Source organism: Austrofundulus limnaeus, unplaced genomic scaffold, assembly GCF_001266775.1.
Source record: "Austrofundulus limnaeus strain Quisiro unplaced genomic scaffold, Austrofundulus_limnaeus-1.0 Scaffold860, whole genome shotgun sequence".
NCBI classification, from domain to species: Eukaryota; Metazoa; Chordata; class Actinopteri; order Cyprinodontiformes; family Rivulidae; genus Austrofundulus; species Austrofundulus limnaeus.
In genome coordinates this window covers 93,099-95,518 of record NW_013953262.1, presented here as the reverse complement: position 1 = coordinate 95,518, position 2,420 = coordinate 93,099, and the positions used below count along the sequence as shown (strand labels likewise).

Genomic DNA, 2,420 nt, shown 5'->3' with positions numbered 1-2,420 from the left:
AATCACAGGTTAACTAACTAGTTACAAATTACAGGTTAACTAACAGTAACTAGTTATAAATCACAGGTTAACTGACAGTAACTAGTTATAAATCACAGGTTAACTAACAGTAACTAGTTACAGATTACAGGTTAACTAACAGTAACTAGTTATAAATCACAGGTTAACTAACAGTAACTAGTTACAGATCCCAGGTTAACTGACAGTAACTAGTTATAAATCACAGGTTAACTAACAGTAACTAGTTACAGATTACAGGTTAACTAACAGTAACTAGTTACAGATTACAGGTTAACTAACAGTAACTAGTTACAGATTACAGGTTAACTAACAGTAACTAGTTACAGATTACAGGTTAACTAACAGTAACTAGTTACAGATTACNTTATTTTTACAGTCTTTATTTCACAGTTAAAATAAATGTTTATATAATAAAGTCTAATGTTACAACTGATCCTGGATCTTTTAAGGTTTTTAAACAAACCAGGTCAAACTTTAGTTGTGTCTCCACAGCCTGAGTTGAAGTTAGCAGATCCCATCTGCACCTACATCTTCTCAGTTCTGGTTCTGTTCACCACGGTCCGTATCATCAGAGACACCATAGTCATCGTGTTGGAAGGTGAGTCCAGGTCTTTGGTCCTCTGCAGGTCTCAGAGCTGGGTGTCACTCTGCCTCTGCTCCGGCAGGTGTTCCCAGACACCTGGACATCCAGCGGATCAGGGAGGACCTGCTGAAGCTGGAGGACGTGCAGTCGGTGGACGAGCTGAACGTGTGGGCGCTGACGGCCGATAAGACGGCGGCGCTGGTGCATCTGCAGCTCAGTGAGTGACTCTGAGGAGGGACGGCTTCAGGGTTCAGCCCGGGTCTTTGGCAGAGTGCTGTGGTCCTGCGTGGACCAGAACCACGTGGGCTGTGTTGTCCTTTGTGCTGTTCAGAGGACAAACTGCTGCTGAACAGCAGCTAAAACCTAAACTCTGACTGAGAGCAGCAGGTTTCTGGGACCTCTTCACAATAACACTCCTCTTATTGATGCTTATAAACAGTTTATAGGTTATTAATTCATCTGTAAACACTTCAGAAATCATTAAGTGTTTATTAAGCATTAATTAAGGATGAATAAGACACAAACTGTCTGGTTGCCAAATAGTGAGCCACATCTGTTCAAATATCACCTGAAGGTGCTTATTGAACACTTCCACCCTGTAAACACATGTTTATATTTTACATTTAAAACTGTTACTGCTTTAAACACACCTAACCATCAGAGGAGCCTTACTGTAAACTTAAAACAATAAACTATTATAATTCTATAAAAACAGAAAAAGCTTTTATTTTCCAGCTCAGAACTGTTTTCTTGATGAAGTCTGAACWGTGGAGGAACAGTTTGACCCGGTTTCATCAGAACAGGTTCCTGTCCTCCTCAGTCTGCTGCAAAAAGAAACTATATTTAGTTTGGACTCTACATGGKAAAACTGCAGATCGTGGGTCAGAAGGACCAGAACAGATCCTGGGACGGTTTCTGTGAACCGTGATGTGACCCGGCACTTTGTGACTCTGTTTTTAAAACATCAGGAGTTATTTTCACCTGAAGTCGATGTTTTTAATCAGTGACTTTATTAAACAATCTTAACGTTTCTCTGCCTTTTGTCTCGCAGCGCCCTCTAGTGCCAACAACTGGGAGGACGTCCAGGCCAAGGCCCGCCACCTGCTGCTGCACACCTACGGTCTGAGCCGCTGCACCGTGCAGGTCCAGAGCCACAGACAGAGGGCGCTGCGGAGCTGTGCTCACTGCCAGCAGCCCAGTGCCTGACCCCGCCCACACAGCCCACCTGGAGGTCCCGCTGCAGCGTGGAGCCACCCAGTGCCTGACCCCGCCCACACAGCCCACCTGGAGGTCCCAGCTGCAGCATGGAGCCACCCAGGGCCTGACCCCGCCCACCCAGACATCCTTACTGCAGTTTGACTGTTTGTTGCTGAAACAGCGCCTGAAGGTAAAGGTTTACCAGTGAGACCCTCACACAGGTGTTGGACTGGATCCACCTGACGGGGGTCTGTGGGCGGTGGGACTTTGTTTCTTCTGGCTCGTCTCTCAGCTGCTGCAGGAAGAAATCTGACAATCTGAGTTTTACTGCAGCCGTGTTGGAAACTGTTCAACRTTTCTGTCTGCTAAGATCAGACAAAATGTCCCTGAAGTCAAAAAGYAAATCCTCAGATGGAGGAGTTCACGTGTCCTTAAATAAAACCGTTAAATTTACCGTGTTAACGGCAGGCGATCAAAGCTTTCTGTCTGATTTCAGACTACACAGCGAGGATCTTTAAAGTGTTTCCTCCAGAGTTAGGAGGCTGTTCTGATAAAACTTTCAATTAAAACTAAAGTATTGTTTGTTTCTAATAAAGACTTAAAACTTCCTGTATTTATT

General features: G+C 44.4%; 1 protein-coding gene across 1 annotated transcript in view; it reads left to right on the top strand.

The window, feature by feature from the left end:
* slc30a4 (solute carrier family 30 member 4) overlaps window positions 1-2,414 on the top strand; it is a gene marked incomplete in the record, with an annotated part of 9,966 nt that extends 7,552 nt beyond the window's left edge. The window contains 3 exon segments of the mRNA XM_014029148.1: window positions 514-619; window positions 687-821; window positions 1,656-2,414. Of these exon segments, the coding sequence (XP_013884602.1) occupies window positions 514-619; window positions 687-821; window positions 1,656-1,810 (396 nt within the window).
* Window positions 2,415-2,420: the final 6 nt, after the last annotated feature.